A 24,445-nucleotide genomic window follows, 5' to 3' on the forward strand; every position below is an offset into this window, starting at 1 on the left:
ATCCATTCATAGGCGTGGTAATTCTAACTGGGTTGATTGATAATTCTGAAGTTTTGAGTAAATAGTCCGTTGAAGACCGAAACAAAGTCATCCAATCAGTACTGGGCAAATTTTGCTGAAAGCAAAGCCAAGAGTTATGGCAACCATTTAGCAGCCTGAATATTTTTATTGAATTGATTGACAATTGGCCAAGTTGAATTTGGGTAATACATTTTTAACAATCTTAAGAGTTTCATTGTCATGTTAGTGGCAGTTTTAGAAGGTCAACCAGAAGTCCCGCATGAGTTGCTTGTGCTTTTATTTTAATGTACTATTTAATACATATCAGATTGGAGTCATTATGAAAACTATTAACACTTGGTATTAGGATCAAATCCTATCTAAAAACTATTAATACATATCAGATTGGAGTCATTATGAAAACAAGTTTTGGATGATCTTACGCAAGATCACTGAAGTTTACGAATTTTCCTGTTACTTAAAACTATTAACACTTGGTATTAGGATCAAAGCCTATCTAAAACCAGTTCACCTTATTATACTAACCCACTAGCTTTCATTTGCATTTGGCTCTTCAACCACAGATTACCATGTAATGGATGCCTATAGTTTTAAGTGGCATGCACGCAAACAAAACCTAGTTACACATCACATGAATTCAAGTCTAGACTAATTATGAATCCATAATTCTTGTTGTAGAACCCAATTCTATGATCTGTTTGATGTGAACTTCTGACCACTTTATTAGTCCATTCTAAACTTATCTAAAATCTTTATTTGGAGAATAACCAACAGCCTCTAGTTAGCTCATAAAAGGACATTCCAACCTTAAAGAAACATGACATGAAACATCAGCATTAAAGTACATTTTAACAGGACAATCTAACTTGAAGAATAGCAAATTTCTTGATGTAAATATTACATCTTAGAAGCGATCTTTGATCCTAACAAATTAAAGCTACACTGATGAAGAAAATAGCCAAAAATTTTGAACATATACTCGGAAACATTTCTCCTTAAAACCTCCATGAGACCTTCATAACTTAAAGAGATCTACTCTATCAATGACATTGACAAGATAAAGTTGAAGTCAGCATGAATTCTAGCATTTAATCTGACAGGCAACAGCGCACCTCCTTAGTTATTTGCAGAACGTGCTTATGTTCACGAAAAAAAAAAATTATATAGAAATCCTGAAAATCTCCTGCGTTTATTTAAAGGAAGCAGCACAACCTTCTTGCTTTTGGTTTGAGATTTTAGGGTTCTTTAATCAGTCAATTAATCTGAAAGGAATAGTTGCGTCTTCTTAATCAATTATAAGTCACCTCATCGTAACATAGTGGCTATGGTTGTCATCGCATATTATTGGACCCAAAAAGAATTTTACCGGCTCATATAACAACGCCGTACTAAGGTTAAGAGATAAAGAACCACAAACCCGACCACAAACAAGCGCAAAGTACGAAGCGGTATAAATGTTTACAAGAAAATGCAAAACCAAGAAGGGCAAGAGGTGCAAGACGATCGAATTGGTCGACAAGAAAAGGATCTCCTTCTAGATGGCTCAAATATAGGATCAAGAAACCCAAGAAACGAACCAGATGATCAACTCGTCACGCACAAGAAATGCCCTATGCCCGAAAATTGTGTGGTAAAAGAAAAAGAAAAGGTTAGAAGAGAGGGAGAGAAGGGAGGAACCTTTCCCAGTCGATGTTGGTCTCGGAGCCGAGGACTCTGCTTCCGCCGCCATCGCTCGCCAGAACCGGGTCCGAACCCCGAACCCCAAACCCACGGTGTGGTTTCTTGGAGATCGCTTCTTCGTTGGGAAGCGGAATCGAACCCTCGGAGAAAGAAAGAAAGACGAAGAGGAGAGGGCGACGCGCCTCTTTCACAGACTCTTGGGAACGGAAACCGTTTTGTACGATGAAACCACGAGAGGAGAATCGAGAAGCTTCCAGTAACCAGAAAATTTGCATGGCTGACGCAACGCCGAAATGGAGGCCCGCACACGAGAGGCAGCATTACCCTGATGGGTTTCATGGGTGACTGTTGATAACGTCACTGGACCCCACGGCTGAACACCAATGGGAGAACCTCCTATAGTGCACGGTCGCTCTATAGATGCAGCGTCTCCCACTCAAATTCTCCGGCGTGCGTCGTCGGAGCCACGCGTCTCGCCTGGTAACCCATAGCTGCCCCGTCCGAAGCAGCGTACACAGTTATCCTCGAAGGGCACCACAGTACTCTGATGGGGGGACCCCAGCAAGATGTACAGGGATCTCCGTGTTCTTTGTCTCGGGCGAGACAGGTGATCTCCATGATTTCCAAGAGGGAGGATGAACAGAAGAAAGTAGCTTAACAGACCAACATCACAACCATGCATGCAGGAATATTAGAGCACTGAATTGTAGACCATCTCATGTAATATGCAATGTGTGAATCAAGTTGAATATATTATTACCCTCATAAAAGTTGCACAGTAGACTCTGAATCAGCTTCATTGTGTTCTGCTCCAGCATGCATCTGCTATAATCTTAATAGTTGTAGTTACCTTGGCTTACATTTTTGAGCTGCAATGTTTGCCTGGCAACCCTGCATGCTCAAGGAGGTTGATCAATGGGGAAAACCACTTACAATTCTCTTCATAAAAGTGCTGAGAAATTGGGTGGTGAAGATGAGAGCACAAAGCACATCAATGACTTTGATATTTTCTATCTATGCAGAATTATATATATTGGCAGCATTACTAGTTCATCTTGAAGAGTGAAGTGAACTAAAGACAAACTCATTACCTGAAAGAATTGGCATGAAGTTAGTCTTTCGGCAATATGTACATGAGACAGAGTTCTTCCCGACTTTCTTCCTTGTTTCTGCTATGATTAGAAGAATGATATGTAAATCTCTTAGACAAACCACACATTCTCCAGCTCAGCTAGAGCTCCATATTAGATCATCGAGCAACTTCTAAGAAAACTTCAGCAGGCATTTGCATTCGGTGACTTGAATCAACATGAAGACAGCATATAATTGCACATTTGCAAAAAACCAATTATTGGAATTTAACATATTATCATTTTTAATGCTGCTAAAATCTCACCAATTAAAAGAAAGTTTACATGTACTGGGTATTCTACACAAGTACAGCAACAGAAGAACACAAAATGAAGGAAAGTAGAAATCATATGGTTGTATCAAAGCATTTGGGTGGACAAGTGTACAAAACCAAACTGATCTTGTTTCATGAATCACCTTCACCATCAGACATATATTGGTTTAAATATTCAGGAAAATAAAAAGTTCATCCCAGCTATAATATCAAAGGATAATGCATATCCCTAAAGAATCTGCAAAAGAACAAAAAAAGGTTTGTGAGGTTCTTTTTAAGGAAAAAAAGAGGGTATATCTGCATTTATGTTAACAGATATCTCTAGGATTACATGCCCAACAGAATATATTTATTTATATATGTATAAATGAATATATGTATACACACGCGTTTGTGTGCATGCGCACTAGGAATGCATTTTGACCATGTCTTATTCCTTAGAGCCCTCATTGTTATTTGGACATGTAGCAATTAATAAAGTTTGCCTGTAGGTTATGTATATATATATGTATGTAATAAAGTTTGCCTGTAATAAAGTTTGCCTATAATAAAGTTTGCCTGTAGGTTATGTATATACATATGTATGTATGTATATACATACACACACACACATATATATGTATATATATACATATATGTATATGTGTGTATGTATGTATGTATGTATGTATATATATATGCATATATGCATATATATATATATATATATATATATATATATATATATATATATATATATATATATATATACATATACATAGACACACATATATATATACATATACATATATACATACACATACATATATACGTATACATATACATATACATACATATATACATATATATATATATATATATATATATATATATTTGTGTGTGTGTGTGTGTATGTGCTAGGATTGCATTTTGACCTTGACTGATACCTTAGCGCCTCATTGTTATTTGGACATGTGGCAATTAATAAAGTTTGCCTGTAGGTTATCTTTGGGGAATCTTTCTCTGATACTCTTTTGCAACTTTTGCAAATCGTTCCAAGCCTTGTGCAAGTAATCCTTCAAGGAATGGTTTAAGCGCCTGAAGAGATCCAAGAATTCTTTAATTTTAGGAAGAGAAAATTCATAAAGAAAAAATCAGAAGTATATTGCTGTTGTAGAGGTGTATCATACTTACTGACGCAACTGGAATTAAAATTTCAGGGATTTCATACGAAACTGTCAACTGCATCAGACAAAGAAGCAAAGCAATTAACTGTCTGGACTAGCTCCTGAACAAACAAGCAAGTGCTAGAGAAAGAAAAGATAACAAGACAGCACAGAAGAAATATTGCTTGGGGAATCTTTACTTGTATTCTGCAAGAGGATGGGCCTTTGGGGAAAAATCTGACTGCGCCTCTGCAAGTACAAAGAAGTTAGCATAAATAAATATATATATATATATATATATGTTTATCAACCGAAAAATAGCGACATTTCTTTGTCAAGATTATTTTGTTTTCTCAATATAGGGTGAAAATAATAGATAACTGTTGTTCACTGGATCTCCTTGGTAGCATTGTGTGTTCCACTTGGCAGCATTGCCATTCGAAACAATAGGTGATATTTAGACAGAATAAGAAGTCCTCAAACCATGATATTAAAGGATACTAAGAAGATATTACAAAATTCCTTAGATACTAACTCTACATCAGATATCCAAATTGGCTAGCAAGGAAAATGCCCCTTCTGTGAGATACAAATCAGTCTTAAAAAAGCAGGATGACATTTAAGATACTACCTCGACATAAATTGAGGCAAACTCATGAAGGTGTAAGTTTCCAGGATCAGAAGTGTATGATAGTAGTCTTCTGTATGCTTGACAAGAAAAAAACAGATAAAAAGGGCAGAAGCATGATTCTCTTGTCACAGGTCCAGGGATGAAATCAAGTACAAAATCTTGCTCATGCAGAAAAGATACTATTCTTGTGATTGAACGTATGCATGATGCCCAGGTTGCAGTAAAGCAAAATGCACTGAAGTCCACTTAGATTTGGACTAGCTGGAAGAAACAGAAGAAGGCCACTAAATAGGACAGGCTGCATAACAAATAAAATTTTCAAATCAGTTACTACTTCTTTGAGGCAAAAAAGTTTGGTTGCTACATCTGTAGTCTTGTGGAGAAAACCAAAAAAGGTTAACTTTTATAGGAAAAAATGACTGCATCACAATGTTGAGCCATGAAATGTTAAGATGTTCTACAATTTAGAAAGGACAATGGAACATAACACCATCCTATAGAGTTAGGGCTGATTGCAATACCTATTAGGAAGACCTTCCAAAGATCGCCAATGTATCTTCTGATTAGGAATGGGCTGCAGCATAAGAAACAAGTGTTAAGAATCGAACAGAGACATTGTTGTATTATTATCTTTCTCACAGTAGATGCAGTGAAGCTGGCTCTTACTTGCAAATTTCGGGCAAGCCAAGAAAATTCAACGTCACGACCAAACACCTCATACTTCAGTGCCCAGCGTGAGAGGTCAGGCTTATCCTGTAGAACCTATTAAATCCAAATCCAAATATCAATCCAAATCCAATCTGCATCTTTTTGAAGCTCTACACTCAAGACAACAGTATATATATATATATATATATGAATGTAATGCTGATTGATGATCTGATAGCTTGTGCTGCAAGGAAACAAACAGGAAAACCTTTACAAAACGTTAGCAAGTACCTTTACAGAAGATATAAATGGCATCCATTTTGGGATCATCTCGCGATCAGAGTAACAGTCGTAAGCTACTGAACATGGAACATCGACTTCGATCTCAGAGCTGCATCCATACAAAGATTAAATCACCTTTCTATTACCTTTTGGCATGATCAAGTACAAACTCAAGCTCATCAAACAACTACCAGAACTGTAAGTTCATAAAGGCTAACAGCCATGGAGCTATGCTTAAAAGCTGAAACCTAATAAAAAATCAGTAAGTAATGGTGATAAAGATTATTTGTGAATAGACATATTTATAAATGCCAAGTGACTTATGGATCCTTTTTGTAAATAGACATATTGATCCTGACGACAAAAAACCACATGATAAGAATATGCAGGTTGTATGACTGCTGATCTGTCAATAGTAATGATGTTCATGTTTTTTCAATTCACTGTAGTCGTTTTTGAGCTATCTCTTAGGATGCATCTCAAGAGCAGGTGACAGAAAGTCCCAGATTTGCTGAAACAAAGACCATTCTCGGTTGGTTCAAAAAGCATTCCCTAACTATGCTAGGATAATATTTCCTTCAAATGACTGATAACTTAATTTTTTTCATAATGCTTTAAAGCTACAACCAAAATCTTGCTAACTAGTCTTAATAAAACATGCACTGGAAAATTTTAAATGCATGCTGATTTATTGCTTGGATTTGTTTCCTAAAATCTTTGATCATTTGAGGAATTAAGAACTACTTTTAACTTTTCTCTTTTACTTGAAAGGCTTTACCGAAAAAAAAAAGTTCTTGACCTAAGGTGTGCACTGATTTGCTCCGGAATCAACCTTTTCCGCCCGATGTCAAATGTAGTAGTGAGAAAGAAGAAGAAAGCTTGGTCTTTTAACTCACAATACCTGATCAGAAAGCTGAAGAGCTAACGATCGGCCTGGTCTGCATTACCACAACCTTTTTCCTCAAGTGCCTTACTTAACAACTGTGTTTTCTCCCTTAATCTGATGGTTTCATTTCCCTTAAATAATTTTCATTCTTTTCTTATCGATCGGTATCGATTCACACTAAAAGGGACTTTACAGGTTCACATTAAAGTTGGTCAAGCCGGTTTCGGATCGGGTCCTCACAATCGCAACAGAATCAGCAGATTCGAGCATCAAACAAGAAGACGACACCGGCAAACGGGCGAGGGAGGGTTCATTCGAGTACCTGCAATCCTGCCACTCCATGACAGGGGAGAAAGGTCTGACGGCGGTCCGCCTAGGGGAGGGCTTCCTCCTCGACGGACGCGCAGGGATTCTGAGGAAGAGGGCATTGGGGGAAGGCCTGAATCCCGCTCCCCTGACGGAAGCGAGGCTAAAGGCGGCGCCTTTCTCCGCATTCTTGAGGTGGGACAGAGGGGTTGGCCCCAAGGAGATGCAAGCAGCTGAACTCATCGGCTGGTCTCTCTCTTTCTCCCCTCTTCCGCTCCTCTTTTCTCTCTCCACAGAGACGGGAGACGGTGTTCGACGCCTGTGATTTGGGGGGGAGACTGGATATGATCTCATCGCACCTTCTTGACTCCACGTCGGTTCAATCTTGACCGTGATTTCTTGATCGAATGACGGCGTTGACTTGGTTCCGATTTGGGTCTCATTGAGGCAGTGGTCCTTAAATTCCTAATTTTTCATCAAATTCTACCGGAAGAAAAACTGAAAAATCATTATATAAAATATAATTATTCTTTTAAGAATACCTATTCGTATATAACATAAAAAAGTAGTATAAATTTAACATAATAGAACATATATATAAGCGAGCATAGAGCTCTCAACACACCTTATGCTAATGATGTTTGGAACATGTGAAATCGGCCTTATGAAATTTAATATAGCATATATATTTTCCCTTCATATATCTCTTACTAACATTCACCTAAATTTTACATAAATAATAATGATTGTCCATAAGTAAATTGAATTAAAAATTACCTAAAACATAAAAGTGTATGGTCGTTCCTTTAGCAACCACCAGCTTTGAGGTCACCAACGTCATTAAGGTTGGTTTCTGTATTTATCAATATAATATATATACTTAATTGGCAGAAATGTTATATATATAATTTACTGAGTTATAATTAAGATATTATAATTTCATACAACATAAAGATTTTATTAACGATAAATATTTTATAGATAATTAGTTAAACATAAACATGGGATATATCAGATTATATCGTTCACTTTGACTTCAAAAGTCATCATCATAATCATTAACTCAAAATAAATAAATAAAAATTCAGGACAAAAAAGAATAACAACAAATCAACAGCTGAACGATTAAAAATTGCTGTGGACTTTCAAAACAGTCCAAGGATATAATGATACCATCCAAGCCACAAGATGGGCCTTTCCTTCCTAATACCATCCGAATAGAAAACCATGAGAACTGAGTTACTGATCCAGCAACGTACGTCATATACATTTAAATCCATATACCTTAGTAATATACACATTTTGAAGCAATCTATGTACATAATAAGAATGAAATGTCTGCTTGATTGCTCATAGATCACTGTTCACATTAAGTATTAATTATTAGTACAGGTTTCAGCATTATCTTAAGACAACTGGCTGTCTATAATCAACCAAAAGTCTTTTCACTACTGTAGCACATGTACAGGAATCCATCTTCGTCTTTGTATGACCCGTATACGGAGTCCATGAGGCTGGCTGTAAAATCAATTTTAGATAGCACTCATAAGCAGAGCATGTAACCAGAGATGAATTTGGCTCATATTAAAAGTATAAATAAGAATAGAATACCGACAAATTGTACCTGTTTGCGGCAAGGTATTTTTAACAAACACAAAAAGTGCTTTTCCAGGAGTGAGGTGCAGTCTGCTACTCAATATGTGAATAAATTGCCCAACAGACATGTCTTTAGGAACCAGATATCTGAAGAAGGATTGCAAAAACGATGAGATAATCATTATTTGACATGAAATCTCTCAACACCAGACATCCATATTCACATACACTGTTATAGTCTTTTCTTCTATACATCAAGAATGCTCTTCACATACACTGTTATGGTCTTTTCTTCTATACAGCAAATATAAAAGTTTGATCCCGGTAAAATGAGTCGATTTGAGTATTCTATTCATCTGATATTAATTGAGTCAACTAGTAATATTGTCCTAAAAGAACACAATGATGGGAAAATAACCATGAAACCGACTAATTAGTTGGAAACCATGATTCGCAGTTGTTTTAGCAGCTATTCTTTAACGCAATCGATCATTGTTCCAGACTAAAGATAGTAGATCCATCTATTCTGAAATCCAGGAGAACAAGTATGACTTCTGAAAAAAGAAACATACAAGAAAAAAATCTTGTCCAGGCTAAAGACACTCAAATTGATGCTTCACAACCACTAATCTAAGAATGTTTCTTCTTTTACTACAACTTCTGTTGCCACATTATTCTACTGATATTTGATGCATTCAGATATTTCAAAATAAAAAATAGAGAAAAAAAATATGGCCAATAGCCTTCCCTTCTCTTGGTACCATTTCTCCACTTTTCTATTTTTTTCCTCCCTCTAAATGCCTTCTATGCTACTACCAATTCTTTCATTTAAAATTGTAACAACTATATCTCCTATAAACCTTGGTTGCATTTTACATTTATCTTCCTTCTATACTATAATACTGATAGTCAGACAATTATAATGTGACTATTAGTTATTGTCAAAATCAGCACTTGTATGCTTCCGTACCTTTTAACAATTTTCCTAGTTTGATTGTCATGCACTCAGACCTTTTTGCTTAAGATTTTCATATACTTACTGAGATCTTTCTCACAGCTGCTGCTGGAATAATTTCAGCAGTCCACAACTGATTGCAATCATTTTCATCTGCTAAATTTTGGTCAATGTTGATTATGAAGGCTCTATATATTATTTTGAGTCAACCACTTGACTAATCCTACAAAGAAGGCTGATAATGAGTTCTTGGTCAAAACATTTGGTTCATAAATAACACATGAGAATGCTATGGTGCAGCAATAAAGACACCAAGATGGATATACAGCATTACCGGGAAACACAAGATAAGTTGCAATTTTTAAATAGTCGGGATAGTATCATCAGAATTGTTTATCTAGCACAGATAGTAAAGTCCATGTAGGTGAAATGAAATGTTCTGGTGTTACTTCCACCAATGCCAAATTAATTCATTCTTCGTATGTTTGGGAATAGCTAAACTAAATATCCTATATGATATACAAGAGTAGCATTGCTCAAGATAGAGAAAATAATTATGAAAAAGGACAATATTTCTAGGTTGTTTTTCTCATAGCCACACCATAGGTGATAACTCATTAACAATAAATAACAAAAAAGGATTGTCATGCGCAGAATATACAAGAATTACTTTAAAATATACACTTGTATGTTTGCTTTAGTAAAAATAAAATTTCAACTCTAAGGTTGAAATTTTACGACCTAAGACAACAATAAGGTTGCTTCTTTACGACTTGGGAAACCAGGATTCGAGTCACAGAAACAGTCTCTTTAAATATTTAAAGCTAAGGCTATGTATATTGACTCTCCTCGGACTCCGCACTGGAGAGAGCCTTATGCACTGGGTACACGTTTTTTTTAATAAAATTTTAAAATATTTCACGTTAGAATTACACAAACACCATACGGAATGGCATACCCATAATTTGAGTAAGGAAAACTATTACCAACCACAACAACGATGCAAACAAAAAATACTAATCAAGAAAAAGGGATGAGAAAAGGATTCTGTTCTATCGGATTCACACAAAATGGAAAAATAAAAGTAATTATTAATCAGAAACGAGAGGAGCAACTTATCCTGTTTATGATGAAGTAATGTATATCCATAGAAAAACTTACTTTCTCTTTTCCATGTCCGGAAGATCACTCCTTGAGAACCTCTCGACAATTACCTGATGAAGCAAAACGAAGAGCATCATAGAAGCTACATCGCTGTAAAGTGAACTTGCATGACTCACCTCACAAATTATACGCGACTTCTTGCCAACAATGTTGACATAATTCTTTAAGGCAGTAAATTTAAATTTTGAGCATCATATATAGTAAATGTAGTAGTTACCATCTAGAAAAACTAGAGATTTCAAGCTCAGTTTCTTTTCAAGATTCGTAATAAGCCTAACGATTAGAAATTCCAACCGCGGATGAATAAACATTGTAGTGCAGCAAAGTCGGATGAATAAACACAATGGGCCGCGATCCTTCCCCTAATAAGAAGGGCGAGATTCGTCCTAAATCTAGATTAATTGGGGGAACCCGCAATGATTTGGGGCAAATCAATGATCAAAGAAGGCGAGGAAAAGAAGGATTCGTCCTCACCGGCACCCGATCGGGGTATTTGGCAACGATGTCTCTCGATTCCGCGAGCCGCTCCCCTGACACAATTTCGGATCGAATATAACATGACGAGAGATTGGGAATAAGAAAAGAAACGAAATCAAGGGCGCCAAACAAAAATCGGAGAGGGGAATCGAACAGGTAGGAAGGACGAACCGAAGGAGAACTCGTCCTTGAAGGATATCAACTTCTGCTTCATGGCGAGGGTTCCGGATTTGGGGGACGCGCCCGTGGAAAGGAAACGGTGGTCGCCTCTCCCCAATCTCCGTTTGGGATCCGCAAGTACATTTCAGTCATTAATTCTGGCCTTATATAGCATTCCAGATAGGCGGTCCGGTCCGGTCCGGTCCGAGTTAAGTCCAGTGGACCCAAGCGCTGTGGGCCTTCCTAGGGGTTTCGTGGGGAACAGCTACATTCGAAACCCGATCCATGATGCATCGATCTGATCCGATCCATTTACTCCAATTCGGATCGGGTATAATTTACAAATGTCTATCGGATCCACGACGCATCGGTCGGCCCGACCCAACTAATCGAATCCGACTATCTTTTCTTAGAGAATACAAATATGGAGATCCGAAAAAGGAAAACTCCACAGTTCTATAATGGTAAAAACAATAGACGTTATTCCTATAGATTGTTCATATCGTGTCGAGACGAAGATTGATGAACGATTACATCGATTTGTGTAAGTTGAAGACAATATAAAAGATTGATGAACGATTTTTGGATCGGAGGAGCAAATTATTTTCACCCATTAACCCACTCGGTCCCTATCAGTAACATGTGAATCTGCTCTAAAAATTTCTGATACATAAATGAACTATTTTGAATCTGTTCATGAGCTTATTAATGACAACTGAGAGGTCAAAAAATGTCAAGATTATAATGTTCAAACCAGCCTCGATAACAGCTTTATAATTAGCTCGATTGATGAACAAGCAGCAGTTCAAGCAAGGCTTCAACAGATTAAACACCAAACTACAACTCACAAACGACTTGGTTCATTTGTAACCCTAACTAAACCATAAAAGAAGTGATAAGTGACAACTCTTACTTGAGATAATCTCCAACAGGTCTGAGATTATCCAATCTGCTAGTCCATGATGGAAAATATTAAGGCCACCATTATGTTATGTCCCATTGATCGGATCGCTATGAGCTACATTTCTCCTGTATCAGGAAGGATAACATACACTGGAGCTCAGCTGAATGATGAGTTCTGCTACTACCCACCCGTGGAACAAAATCATCAACACGCAGATGGAAGAGAGCCTTCGTCAGGATCTACCGACCATCTTCGTCGACTAATAAATATGAAGTCAGAGAAAAAAATGAGATCGGCCGGCAAAGAACAATGATCTGATTCCATCAACATAAGGATATTTTAGTCACCATAAGAGTAAGACTGAAATAGCAAAACTACTGTCTTGAAGATGACTACTACACCAAACTGGGTGCTGTGGTGTTCACGGCTCTTCACATGAATCCATATTCCAGCAATTCCCATCTGAACGAAGGGAAAACATAGAAAACTTCGGGTGGAGTCTTAAACAACAGACCCACACAGACACAAACCGCCGCGATTCCGACCAGAGAGAGCATTACTGGTCTGTACAACATTGTCCTTGCCACAGAGTTCTGGTAAACAAGCTGTTGGCTGCATCGGTTGCAAGATGGTGGCTGTTTTGAGCTCAACCAAGTCGTTCTATCTGAAGCATCTGCTTTAACAGATTTTAGCACATCTACTGTCTTATAGGAGGCATCTCCAGAAATGTTGAGGACCACCTGATTCAGATGAAGTTGCTTATCGATTTTGTTTTGAACCAATCTTAAATAGGAATCATGACCACGAACAAGGGCATAGTCTTTGGGAGTGAATCCGGTGCTGTCACGTAGATTCTTCCATGCGTTGATTCCCAGCTGGCCAGACAACAAAATGGGCCATGAGAAACAAAATCAAATAGGAAAGTCAGAACAAAGAGTAACCTATACATCCTCAATAGTGGCCAGCATCTGGACTTGAAAAAAAAAGGGCAACATAATGCTGCCAATTCATATCTCAAGTAGAGGATTGAAATTTCTTAGCAAAGTAATTAATCTCTGCAGTGTGGTTAACTAAAAGAAAAATGAGAAGACTTAAGTGTCGCCACATTGACAGATCATAGGTTCACTAAATCACATTTAACACTCAGCAGCACCAATGGAGATGAACTTCAACATGATTTGGCAAAAAAGCATGCTGCAGAAAGGAAATTCATGTGGGTAAAAATGGCATGGAGAATTAGTTGGTGGTGACCTCAGCATATTGTAACAATTTTGGGATTGAATCTTGTATATCTTGCTTTGACTACAGCAGTAATATGCTTTAATCACCAAAAAGATGGTGCAAGTCATTGTCCGATCAGACAACATATGTCAAATTAGATAACATGACTAAATATTTCAAGGGACCTGGAGTTGAATAAAAGAAAACAAAGCAAAATGCACAGTAGTAGAAGTCGATGCAGCTAGCTCTGTGAATAACTCCAATACTCAGTAATGTTGGTGGCTTCTACCGTTGAATAAAAGAATACAAAGCAAAATGCACAGAAGTAGAAGCCTATGCAGCTAGCTCTGTGAATAACTCCAATGCTCAATAATGTCGGTGGCTTCTACCCACCATGTGAAATCAGTCAATTAAGTAACTCACACGTATAAAAAAGAATTGTGTACTGAAAAATGACAGATCAAAGCAAGATGAAGTTAAATCAGATGATACCTTATCACTGCCACAATCAACATAAGAAGTGAAGATGAGAATAGCAAATAATGGAGTACCTGTCCAGGATCATTAGTAAGTGCATCCAATATGCTCTCAGCACCACTGGTGGAGGATGCGATATGGAGTGGAGTTAACCCAGATGGGCCAAGCATGTCAGGTCTGAACAAGAACTGATCAGGATCCATCTGCTTTGAAGGTTTACTGGGTTTATATCTCAATAGAAGTTCTACCATGGCCTTTGAATTTATTTGTACGGCACTGTGAAGCAGATTTACAGACAAAGCAAGCTCCATAGATGATTGCCCGCCTGCATCTACTGTTCCACTGAATAAAATATCTAGAAGTTTCTTCACCACTGCAGCCCACTCCCTATTCATAGCAAATGACATAAGCCACCTAAAACGTGCCAGGGGAAACAAATTTCGAGATAATTTAGATTCTCGAGAAATGGACACCATATGATTCCTTCGGAGAAGCCACCCAAGTTCGTTTATAAAGTCCAGAGCTTGATTTCTAGCGTCGTCTGTATCTTTTCTTTCCTGAAGTTGGTCATCACATGAACCCACATTAATAGATTTCTCCAGCACACGGATCTCAGAGCATACATCTTCATCCGCGACTATGAAAGGGAAGAATCCATTGGTAAGCCCACAGTCTTCAAGCTAGATTCAAAACCAAGGATACCATAATCAAGAGAAAAGCTAAGCTGGCCAAAAAGGAAACTAAAATGGGAACTAATTGACTATAGCATTATGGAACCTCAATGAATCCTCTCCCTGTTTTATCAGGTAGCAAACAGGAAAAGCTCAGGCACTGAGCTGACTCATGCCCTGCACATCTACTGAACCCCTCAACTAGATCTTGTGTTGTTTCTTGGAACAGGTATTTTCCATCAAATGAACATAGTAACCTGACAAAAGATTATCACTATGATACAAAATTAGTATCAAAAGGAGTTGGACATATAAGTTCTGCAAAAATAAGTAAGCAGTTGAACAACTAGCAAAATATAGCAGGGAGCTGAGGGCAAAAAAGGGTAAAGAAAATAGATACCTAGATGTTGGTTGAACAATATTAAAGCCTTTCACAGTAAAATTGACATTTGTAGAATGAGAAACTGCGATAGGCGTGACAGACAAGATCTTACAATGGTTGGAATGTCCAACAAGTAAAGGCATGTCTAGCACAACCTGACCTGAATAAGCATTATTCAAAAAGATGAGGAGACGTGTCTGAAGCAGTCAGAAAAACAATGCAGCTCATAAGAAGCTCGACGTACCATCATAAATAAAAGCTGCATAGTTTTGTACCCTAGCAAAGATCCATCCGGTTGTCCAGAAATCATGAGAGTTATGCAAAAGCCTAGCTAAGTAGGAGCTTAAATCATTGCAGAGCTGTGAACAGAGGCAGAATCAGATGACAAAATGAATGGAAGTAGTTGTGGAACCCTAAATTTCTCAATCATGGAAACTAACCTGTGCCCAGGCGAACTCAGGTTGACGAAGGTATATTGTCAGAATTATGCAACCTGGCCTAATGTAGCTCTCAATATCTGTTGGACTATTGGATAACCAATCAAGAATCTGCAATTTTGTATTTTATGATAAATCAGCCAGGAAAAGTTGAAGAGTAGCAGGAAAATTTAAATAGAAGTTTTCTAGATGTGTTTCAATCATGTAAAATAACTTACTTGTGCTCGCAAGACAAGAGGAAGATCATGAGGGTTTTTGCCAAAGAGTTTGAAGATGATTCTATCTGTTCGACACTGAAATGAGAAGAGAAGAAAAATAATTGACAAACACTGTAAATTGAAAACCTTTCTATATGTACTTGAAAATCAAAAGAATGTAGCATATCTTTAAAACTCAGCAATGTTGACAACTCACTCTAAGATCTATCTCAAAAAAAAAAAAAAAAAAAAAAAAAATCAATCTAGAGTTTGTCAACACATTTTGTGTCACTGAACACCTGAATCAATGCAGTTGTTCTCAAGGAATGTCATTATGTATATAAATAAACAACCAGTAGTAAATACGTTCTCAATGAAAGCCAATATATACGTACAATTCTAATTCTAACTTCCATCTTCCTCACTGGTATTCAATCTCCATTACAGTAAATACTTCTTTTATACTTGCACCAGTTTAGTAATAAAGCAGGGTGCCACCATGTTCTACCATGATGTTTGACATTGCACTATCATCTGGCATTTAACCCAGGCCTTCTATTTGAAAGCTCATAAAAGTTGGTGTGTTTCAATGTAATTTTGGAGGCATTTTAATAATAAGGTGTTAGGAAGAGTTCAAAATGTACACCAAAATAGATAACATTAATCAGTACCATGATACCTACGTAGATGGCGATTGATTGTTAATGTTTTCAGCTAATAACTACTGAGAACCACACAAATTCATATATATTGGGTTGCTTTTCATTCATGGGATGCAAAGATTTGACTCATGCTGTTTTGCCTGGGTCGAATGAGGTCAGGTACAATCACTTGACAATCTTATATCTTCTTTTCATATATCACTTGATAATCTTATATATTCTTTGTATCATACAATCTGTGAAAGTCTTTTCTTTATCCACCAATAGATCACATTTAAAAATGGATTTTAAAACCCAAAGCCTAACAAAGAGAACAACTACCTAATTTGGATCACAATTTATTCCAGTTGTTGGCCTTCTGCTCTAGCAGTTTCCTCCTCCTCTTTCTCTTTGCCTGCTCCAAGCAGTAATGACTGTAATGAGTGTTGGTATGCCTACTCATACCAGTACTGTATTGGTCTGGCCACCAACCAGTATTGACACTGTGATCAAGATTTTAATCCATGATTTGAATGCTGATTCCACAGGTCAGCAAACAGAAACTTTTGTTTTTCCCCTTATCTTGAAACTTTAGGTTAACAAAGTCTTGGTTAATTGTCAACCAACTTTACATAGACTACTAAATAAGATCAGCCACCTGATCTTAAAACTTCTTTAGGTTCACAAAGTCTTGGTTGATTGTCAACCAACTTTACATAGACTAGTAAATAAGATCATTCTGGAACCATCAAGATTAAAAATGTTTTAGAAGCAAACCAAACAGAATCATATACCTGAGCATCTCCATGGGACCTGGATTGAGTGTGGTTGGATGTTGAATCTGAATTGCCACTAGTTTGAGGTGGACTTAACTGACAAGTACTCTGCAGCAACCATGAAGGAACATTAGGAGATCCTATCCCAGTGCACAAAGATGTTGCTGGCATCTCTCCTTTTTTGCAATCTCGTGGATCACTGTTCAAATCAAAGTCCTTCATTCTGACTCTATCAATGACAAGCTCTGAAAAATTTAATCAGCATCAAGCTTTTGTTCTGAGAAAAGGACAATATTCACAGGTATTTAGAATGCAGAATGTGCAGATGAGGAACTGCACGCGAGGCCTCACCTTCAGAAGATTCTCTTCCTATTTTAGGAACATCAGCAACAGATGGGATATGATCAGTTTCCTGTGGAGGACCCTGAACACCAGGGGTGCAAGTCATTTTAGCTGCCGAACCCAAGGGCCTTCTAGAATCTTGCTCAGGAACACCATTTGGAACAGAAGTAATAATTGCTTCTGAGGATGTTCCAGCTGTAGTTACAAGCTTTGGTGGATCCTGAGCTGCCCGTAGGAGTCGAGAAAGGTCACTTGGATCCAAGGAATTAGCGAGGGTGCCAAGGTTACTTAAAAAATGAGTCAATAGCTCCTGATCTTGTGATCGTTCAGAGTTATTGGCTGCATGTGCATAAGACAAAATCAGCAGCTCCTGAAAACATCCAGTTATAATGTTTCTACACATGGCGTGTGAAATATCATTCTTAAAGGCATCCAGCTATCCACTTGATGTTGTTGGCATATAGTTTCATATAAAATATGATTAAAATATATATTTCAACTAAGTACAAAATAAAAGCTCAATCAAATATAAGTTTTTCATAGGAATTTGTAAGAGACACTTGAATGCATTTATGGTGATGTTATCATGTGGCACATATTATAATACTAAAACAATAATTACAGTATAACCATACTAATAAGTTTTGCATACCCCACATATGCAACCATAGTTTGATGCATACACAGACCGCATGTACCACCTAATGTGGCTGCATATGACTGCATTACAAATGCAGCTACAAACAAAATAGAAGATATCACATTTTGGAACACTAGAAGGAATAACACAACAAAGGCCAATGATCAGGAACATCCTTATGTCTTACCATGCTCCACTTCTGTGCTATTTTAAGCTAACTGTCACATTTTATGGTACAACAGAATGCATTCATTAAATAATCAGTGTGCACTAACTGGCCAGAGACTCTAGAATCCTAGAATGTGGTGCAAGGCAAGGTACAGACCAAATCAGATCAAAGGAAAACTTTGCTGGTATCCATCATATTAATTATCTAGGAAGCTGCAAATACTTGATACATCTACTGCTATTAAGGACTTCAAGATATTACCCTCCTCTTTAATGACCACTGGGACCTACTGAAACCTATCCTCGTCAAATTGGAGTCTGCCCTATGCTCCATAGGTCAATATTCTCAAAATCAGTGCTCCACATATTAAGCTTGAATGATATCAGTGGAAACAGGTGAAATCACAGAGTGAAACACGCTACATACGGTCAATGTGGTTTCGGTAGGCTCAGCACACAACACTAGTGCATGCCACATCCCTGTGCCATGACGATCCATTTATCACCTTTTTTGAGAAGGGTGTGTTACATCTCTTCAGCAACCTGATTTTCCCACTTTTTTATTTGCAAACATGAGCACAGTAATGACCAGTATAATGTGATGTATTTCCTGAAGCAGCCTACAAACACAGGAAACATATATTGTAAATTATGTCCTAGGGTCAGATGGACTAGAAACTTAGAGAACTAGTACTTGATATATGTTAAACCAATCAACCATCCGAGAAGTCTGCCTAGGACTGTATGCATACCAATTCCTAACACTGATCAAAAGCTCATAAAGGGTATCACAATAAATAAATAGGTGCCCTAAAACTGGTTGGTATATAAAGATTCATGTAGAAAAATAGCAAAAGGAAGGAAATAGAAAAGCCAAATGGAAAAACATGTTGCAGATATTCAATTAATAAACTGCAGCAATTACATTGCAGATTGGATAGGATCCTAAGTAGACTTATCAACAAATAGCTGCTAGCCCTTTCATCAATAGAAGAACTCCCATTGACATTGTCATCAGGATGATTTTTCCTCCTACGCCTATTGTGGCCAGCTAAACGTCGCCGGCAACTTCTTTTCCCTTCATCAAACTCTTCAAGGAGATGAAATCTGCACATATAGTTAACAAACACTTAAAATAATGGCAGTGAAGAAGAAGTTCAAAAGTAAAAACATTTTAAAGGATATTCTAGAAGCTATTAACATATCCAACATTGACAAACAAAGTTTGGCAAGCCAAACTTGAGATCAACTGCCACCGAGGCTAGTTCCGAAGGCTATCAAAACAAAAGTGTCATGATCCCAACATTTCTTCATTATCTTTTCATTTTAGTTAAACTAACTTTCTCATTGTCACTGTAAAGGATGTAGCAAAATTATTCCCTTGACTTCTATTGCAATTTGTTCTGGCTATTCCTGTTGAAACTTCTACAGCTAGTTATAGCTTCTGTTCTTGAGTGTACAAGATTGGGGAACTTAATAATTAAATGACCATCTAATTCAGGAATGATTTCACAGAAGAAACACAATAAATAAACTGGACAATCTGTTAAATACCATAAACAAAATCACTCTAAGCAGTTCGATAAAAGAAAACATGTCATACAAATGCATTTAACACTGAATATATGTTACCCATGATGGGTTTGGGTAGAGAACCAAAAGAATAAGCTGAACCAACCTACTACATTGCTGGCAGAATCGTTGAATAGCATTTCTGACAATTGCTGAACTGGCTTTTGCATGCATCTCACAGACCTTGTGCCGCCTATGGTAGTCCCTTGAATCACAGAGGTCAGCATCACAACCTTCAACCTGGCAAGTTGGATTACTAGAACTGCCTCCTTGTGATTTGTTTTTCTTTTCATTCTTTACTTCCCAATTTGCAAGATCAGATTCCACGACTGGATATGCATGTCCCCCAAGTCTTAAGCTAAGGGATCCTGCTCCACCACAAGATTCATCCTCTTCCACCACTACAATCCTCCTCTTCTTCTCCGACTCGCCATTATCCTTCTCAACTAGTCCACAATCAGCACCTTCGGAGGAAGACGATGGGCTATTCAACACCAATCCTTTAGCTGCATCCTGGCGCAGATGTTTGCTCCAGCAATCTGCAGGGACCGCATCCAAGGGGGTTGCAACAAAGTGTTCACCATCCCATCTCCAGTCATTCAAATCCCACTCGACGCCCTTCTGCCCAATCACATTAACATTAGATGTCCCAGCAGCCAGAAACTGATGGCTCTTGCTCCCAATTCTGGTCTCCATCAAGGCAAAAACCTCAAAGCAATTCAATAGCCCGAGATTTGCTCTAAGTGTATTCGAAGCACACAAACACCCCAAGAGGGAGAACACGGTGGTCAATGGAGCTCCTAAATCGTCTCACTGCTCCCCCAGAAATCTAAAAACATGACACCCACGCACCCGCAGATCCAAACGAGTGAAACCCACATACCAATCACAAAGCCCAAAACAAAAGCACTCAAAAATTGAAAAAACAGCAACTTTTTCACTAGAGAAAGCCAATTTCACTTATTAACGACGACAAATAGCTCCGATTAAAACGCCGACAAACATCAACAACATCAATGTCACTCCGGGACCTAAATCTGCTCAAATGCCTGCGTCACATTTCAGATGGAACGAAAAATACCAAAATTAGACGTCTTCCGCGAACCAAACAGTAGCAACATATCAAATTCCCCAAAGTCCGCTAGAAGCACAAATCAGCTAACAATTCCTCAAAAGCTCGCTGATTTCGAGGTAAACCGGAGAAAAACGACAAAACCAGCCAAAAGTTACGAAAAAATTCGAGAAAGAGAACCTTCCTTCGAAGAAATTAGAGGCTGATTTGAGGAACCCATATCGTCTGGATCGATATGACCCCAAAATCAGCGGCGCGAACCGGAAGAAGACAGGAAAAATATCGCAGAAGTCGGCCGACGAACCACAACACCAGCAGGAGAGAAGGGAGAGATGAGTAGAAAAAGCGGATGAAGGAAAAGTCTCCGGGAAACGTTACGAATGCGGTTTCGCCGCGGGTGCCCCACTCCCCATACCTCTCGCGTTCTCTCACCCATCCAAATCGCTTACCACCGCACCCGTCTTCCACCCAGGCCGATCGGTGGTCGGGGCCCACCAGTCACCGTCGATGACGTGGAACGGGTGTGATCCATAGGTCATCGCGTCTCAGTTCTTTATGACGCCATAATTTTTTTTGTTTTACATCAGACAACATTGTACTTTTTAATTTATTTCTCACACTCCGTGCCATATATGGTCCACAGGGCGACAGCGGAACCCCACGATCCACTGGGTCCCACGACGCGGCAGGCCTGTGCTAAGAGGTGCGGGAAAGGGGTACGTTCCCGAGTATTTCTTTTGGCGAGCGGGAATGGCATCTCCGACTGAAACCGAACGCTCTCTCCGGTGTCACCGTCACGAGGGCGGGTGGGGGCGTCGGTCCTCGTTTCGTGCTACATTATGGGAACGTACGCGTAAAAAGCTCTATGAGTCACGCAGTATTGGCCGTCCGATACAGATCTTGAAAAGATCGTAACCGTGCGTTTGTGGGTGACGGGGAAGTAATATCTGCATGCGGCCGTTGTGAGGGTGTCGTTTTCCGTACCCCACAATAATGCGCGTGGTTCCGTCGCATCAGGACCGTCCGTTACAAAATGCTCATCCATCAAAGTACTAGTAATGGACCCTGGGCCGTCTGTTGACGCCGTCGGCCATGCGGGTGTTTGGATTTGGGCTTTGGCCGATTTTAATTACGTATCAGCCCACGAGCCACGTTCTTGCTTCTCTCGCTCTGCACGTGCGTAGCACGCGCATAACGCTATATTATTCCGCAGCAGCAAACAGGTCAACGTTGGCTGCTGCTCGATTGACGGAGCCGCTCGTGGCCCGCACCGGAGCAGAGAGAGCCGTTCGAGAGCTTACCCAAACCCTAGAAAGGAGTACAAGCAGAGGAAGAGAAGAAACCCCCAAATCTCTCTCTCTCTCTCTCTCTCTCTCTCTCTCTCTCTACGAAGTCCAAACGTGATCGTTTCCACCTTAACCTCTTGACCGTGAAATCTCCCTTGTTGTAGGGTTTCTACGACGTGAATCGTGATGGCGCGAAAGCCATGACGACACCGTCGGGGGCGAAGAGGGATCTCCGGCCAGCCGGGTGCGGGGGGGACGGTTGCGGCGCCCGGGATCCCTGGCCTCTGCACAACGTCCGCCACCGCACTGTCTTCTGTCGCCTCTGCACCTCCTGCGTCCTTCGGTACCACCCCGGCTCGTTCTGCGTTTCCTGCTTTGATCTCCTTCTTGACGGAGGCGGCGCCTCCCCGGTCGTCCGCTGCTCCCGTTGCCCCTCCATCGCACACTCCGCTTGCCTACTGGAGGCTGCTCCCTCCTTCGTGTGCCCCAGCTGCTCCGACCCCGGCGGTTCCTCCTCATACTTTTCGCTCGGCGAGGAGAAATCGATCGATCTCAAGTCCTCTAAAGTGCTTCTGGCCGCCGCTAAACTGGCGGCCGCGTCCATTGGCAGGGCAGCGGCGTGCACCAGAGCAGATGCCGAGAGGAAGACTAAGGAAGCAGTCGTTGCGAGAAAGCGAGCAAGGGAAGCGCTCGAGAAGGTTCTTTTGTTGTCGCAGTCAGAGAAAGAGAAGAAGAACAGAGTAGCTTACCAGATTGCTGCACCGAGTCCCAAGCCTCAAGTCGTGGATTCGAAGAAAAAGATGCCGAAGCTGAGCAGCACAGTTGCAGCCATGGTGGGCCAGAAGAGAGTTCAGAACAAGGAGAGGGATAGATGGATGAGGTTTCAGGAGCCGATAGGGATGGAGCAGACACCAGTCCAGGGCACCGATAAGAATAAGGTGGATTTGCCCACAGGGATGCAGAACCATGCCACCAATGTGGAGACGGAGGGTACATTGACTGGTTTGTCTCACGGACACAATCCCATGGGTAAAGTGGAGAGGGATGAAGGAGGAGTCCTCAAAGGTTCTCAAGGTGGGCATGTTAAGGAGGAGGAAGTTGTTGCTGCTTGCTGATTGTGGTCCTGTGGTATCTGATCTGACTCGAGGTTAACATCTTAACCATCAAATGTTTTATGCTGCAAGGATATCTTATGTTCTTTATTCGTGATAAACTATGTGTGATTCTATCTTACTTCCTGTCTTAAATTGCTGCTATGTTTCAAAAAATAGAATCTCTTTAGCATTGACATAGATTCTATTGGATCTTAGAGCTGTTTGTATATCTAGTGATCAGATGAGTAAAATCTGAATCTCATCTCTGTTCCCAAAAAAAAAACCTTGTTTTGGGCCTCTTGAAATGTTTTGACTTTTGATTCTTTTGACCTGCTGCAGATGATTCAGCGACGAGAACCAATTGTGCAGCTGTCAATGCTAGTCCATAAGTATCTCTAGCACTCGTGAGTTGGTTCGTGAATTGCTTTAGATAGCACACATAACAGTTGTTTGCAGCCATTGGAAATTGTTTGGGGTATTTTATATGTCCTCCAAGTCTTCTTTCTTGTCAGTGAAATGTCCCTGTTTGGTCTACTATGTCTGTTTTTATGGAGTTCTATAATTGTCTACCCCTCATTCTAAGTTTCTACTAATATGATCTAGAAATGTTATCTTATGCTATCTAATTTTAGTCTCACTTTTTTATTATAGTGGAGAATGGTGTGATTCTTATGTATGCTAAGAAAGCTCGATAATCAATTGTTTATTACTGGTATGAGTGCCAAAAGGCTAGAAAATAATATCCTCAGACATTCTTTTAGTTGATTTACAATGTGAGATAGAGGAAGGGTTTTGCTGAACAGACTCACTGTCTTTGTAGCAGGTGGGAGGAAACCCCATTTTGAAAAAGATGAGGTGAACTGTGCAAGTGGTTGAGACATGTCCTTAGAACACTACTCACTGCCACTAATGAATGATAATATATCTTAAATTGGAGGTGCTGTGAGAATAAGACTAGAAGACTGGACTAATGGTTAGGAGCCCTTAGAGATGGACATCATAGATATCAACAAGTAGGTTAGTGCGATCTACATCGGAGTTAAATGATGACGCAGGAGTCATGTATGCTTCCCTAAATATTTGGCCATTGAGATTTTGCTATTTTGCTACCTAAACTCTTGTTAGAGTGAAAAAATTTTACATTGCATGATATATCATGATTGAAAATCATGACGAAGAACTACTTCAATTAAATAAACTTCAAACTTTC

The 24,445-nt window shown here is 39.2% G+C and overlaps 4 protein-coding genes across 7 annotated transcripts; 1 reads left to right on the forward strand and 3 right to left on the reverse strand.

Moving 5' to 3' along the window:
* Window positions 1-3,049: 3,049 nt before the first annotated feature.
* On the reverse strand, window positions 3,050-7,342 carry LOC135613083 (uncharacterized). Of its 3 annotated transcripts, none has more exons than XR_010487199.1 (8): window positions 7,021-7,341; window positions 5,822-5,921; window positions 5,549-5,644; window positions 5,404-5,456; window positions 4,452-4,500; window positions 4,280-4,327; window positions 4,033-4,183; window positions 3,050-3,344 (listed from the first exon to the last, which is right to left on the reverse strand). XR_010487199.1 is itself a non-coding variant. In XM_065110060.1 (8 exons), exons 1-7 carry the CDS (start codon window positions 7,245-7,247, stop codon window positions 4,088-4,090), a joined length of 669 nt encoding a protein of 222 aa, XP_064966132.1. In that variant the 5' UTR covers window positions 7,248-7,342; the 3' UTR covers window positions 3,050-3,344; window positions 4,081-4,087. The 3 variants fall into 3 exon arrangements, 1 of the variants encoding a protein (XP_064966132.1); XR_010487200.1 differs by having other exon boundaries at window positions 4,021-4,183; XM_065110060.1 differs by having other exon boundaries at window positions 4,081-4,183; window positions 7,021-7,342.
* A 905-nt stretch (window positions 7,343-8,247) lies between these two features.
* Window positions 8,248-11,496, reverse strand: LOC103986267 (autophagy-related protein 8i). Its single transcript, XM_009404221.2, has 5 exons — window positions 11,368-11,496; window positions 11,194-11,249; window positions 10,717-10,769; window positions 8,629-8,747; window positions 8,248-8,522 (listed from the first exon to the last, which is right to left on the reverse strand). Exons 1-5 carry the CDS (start codon window positions 11,408-11,410, stop codon window positions 8,434-8,436), a joined length of 360 nt encoding a protein of 119 aa, XP_009402496.1. The 5' UTR covers window positions 11,411-11,496; the 3' UTR covers window positions 8,248-8,433.
* A 1,057-nt stretch (window positions 11,497-12,553) lies between these two features.
* Window positions 12,554-21,210, reverse strand: LOC135613084 (squamosa promoter-binding-like protein 6). Of its 2 annotated transcripts, XM_065110063.1 has the most exons (12): window positions 21,036-21,204; window positions 19,890-20,832; window positions 19,137-19,318; window positions 17,413-17,742; window positions 17,080-17,306; window positions 15,666-15,740; window positions 15,451-15,558; window positions 15,255-15,369; window positions 15,029-15,170; window positions 14,735-14,885; window positions 14,032-14,637; window positions 12,554-13,134 (listed from the first exon to the last, which is right to left on the reverse strand). In XM_065110063.1, exons 2-12 carry the CDS (start codon window positions 20,477-20,479, stop codon window positions 12,691-12,693), a joined length of 2,970 nt encoding a protein of 989 aa, XP_064966135.1. In that variant the 5' UTR covers window positions 20,480-20,832; window positions 21,036-21,204; the 3' UTR covers window positions 12,554-12,690. The 2 variants fall into 2 exon arrangements, with proteins under 2 accessions (XP_064966135.1, XP_064966134.1); XM_065110062.1 differs by having other exon boundaries at window positions 19,890-21,210.
* Window positions 21,211-22,100: 890 nt separating this feature from the next.
* Window positions 22,101-23,880, forward strand: LOC103986265 (uncharacterized). Its single transcript, XM_009404217.3, has 2 exons — window positions 22,101-23,288; window positions 23,575-23,880. Exon 1 carries the CDS (start codon window positions 22,342-22,344, stop codon window positions 23,254-23,256), a length of 915 nt encoding a protein of 304 aa, XP_009402492.1. The 5' UTR covers window positions 22,101-22,341; the 3' UTR covers window positions 23,257-23,288; window positions 23,575-23,880.
* Window positions 23,881-24,445: the final 565 nt, after the last annotated feature.

Source organism: Musa acuminata, chromosome BXJ2-5 (assembly GCF_036884655.1).
Source record: "Musa acuminata AAA Group cultivar baxijiao chromosome BXJ2-5, Cavendish_Baxijiao_AAA, whole genome shotgun sequence".
Taxonomy (NCBI): domain Eukaryota; kingdom Viridiplantae; phylum Streptophyta; class Magnoliopsida; order Zingiberales; family Musaceae; genus Musa; species Musa acuminata.